The 605-nt window shown below is 36.0% G+C and overlaps 1 protein-coding gene across 1 annotated transcript in view; it reads left to right on the forward strand.

Moving 5' to 3' along the window:
• WDR44 (WD repeat domain 44) overlaps window positions 1-605 on the forward strand; it is an 80,449-nt gene that overhangs the window by 42,201 nt on the left and 37,643 nt on the right. Inside the window, exon 5 of the mRNA XM_077771920.1 lies at window positions 40-135. Coding sequence (XP_077628046.1) covers window positions 40-135 — 96 coding nt within the window. The remainder of the gene's footprint in view (window positions 1-39; window positions 136-605) is intronic.

A 605-nucleotide genomic window follows, 5' to 3' on the forward strand; every position in this document is an offset into this window, starting at 1 on the left:
GAGTCCATTTACTTTCTCTTTATGAAATTATAATTTTAGGAAAATGGAAAAGCACCTGATGGGCAGACCATAGCAGGTGAAGTGATGGGCCCTCAGAGACCTAGATCCAACTCTGGGAGAGAGCTAACTGATGAGGTATAATTAGATTTTGTTGTTGTTGTTCTTAGAAACATAAACTGCCATAGTCACAATGAGAAGTTGAAGAAGTTCTTGAGATGGGTGGCGGTGACGTTGCACAGCATTGTGAATGTGCTTAATGCTACCGAGCTGTACGAGTAAAAGCTACAATGGTAGATATTATATTATGTTTCTTTTACCAGGATTAAACATTTTTTAAGTTTATTGCCATTAAGCAGAAAACTACGTAGAAGAAAAAAATGAAAATTGATGGTTTTCTTAGTTTAAAAAATTGTTTATTTATGTGGTTATATCTAAGTAAACTCTACACCCAACACAGGGCTCAAAGTCACAACCCCAAGATCAATAGTCCATGCTCTACTGCCTGGCACCCCATGTTTTGTTTCTTTCATGTGGTATGGGTTGCAACTCTAACTTAAACTTGCCTTTTTATATACTTATGATAGAATAAATGTGTTGAAAACAAG

This window comes from Crocuta crocuta, unplaced genomic scaffold, assembly GCF_008692635.1.
Source record: "Crocuta crocuta isolate KB4526 unplaced genomic scaffold, BGI_CrCroc_1.0 scaffold1269, whole genome shotgun sequence".
In the NCBI taxonomy this organism is placed as follows: Eukaryota; Metazoa; Chordata; class Mammalia; order Carnivora; family Hyaenidae; genus Crocuta; species Crocuta crocuta.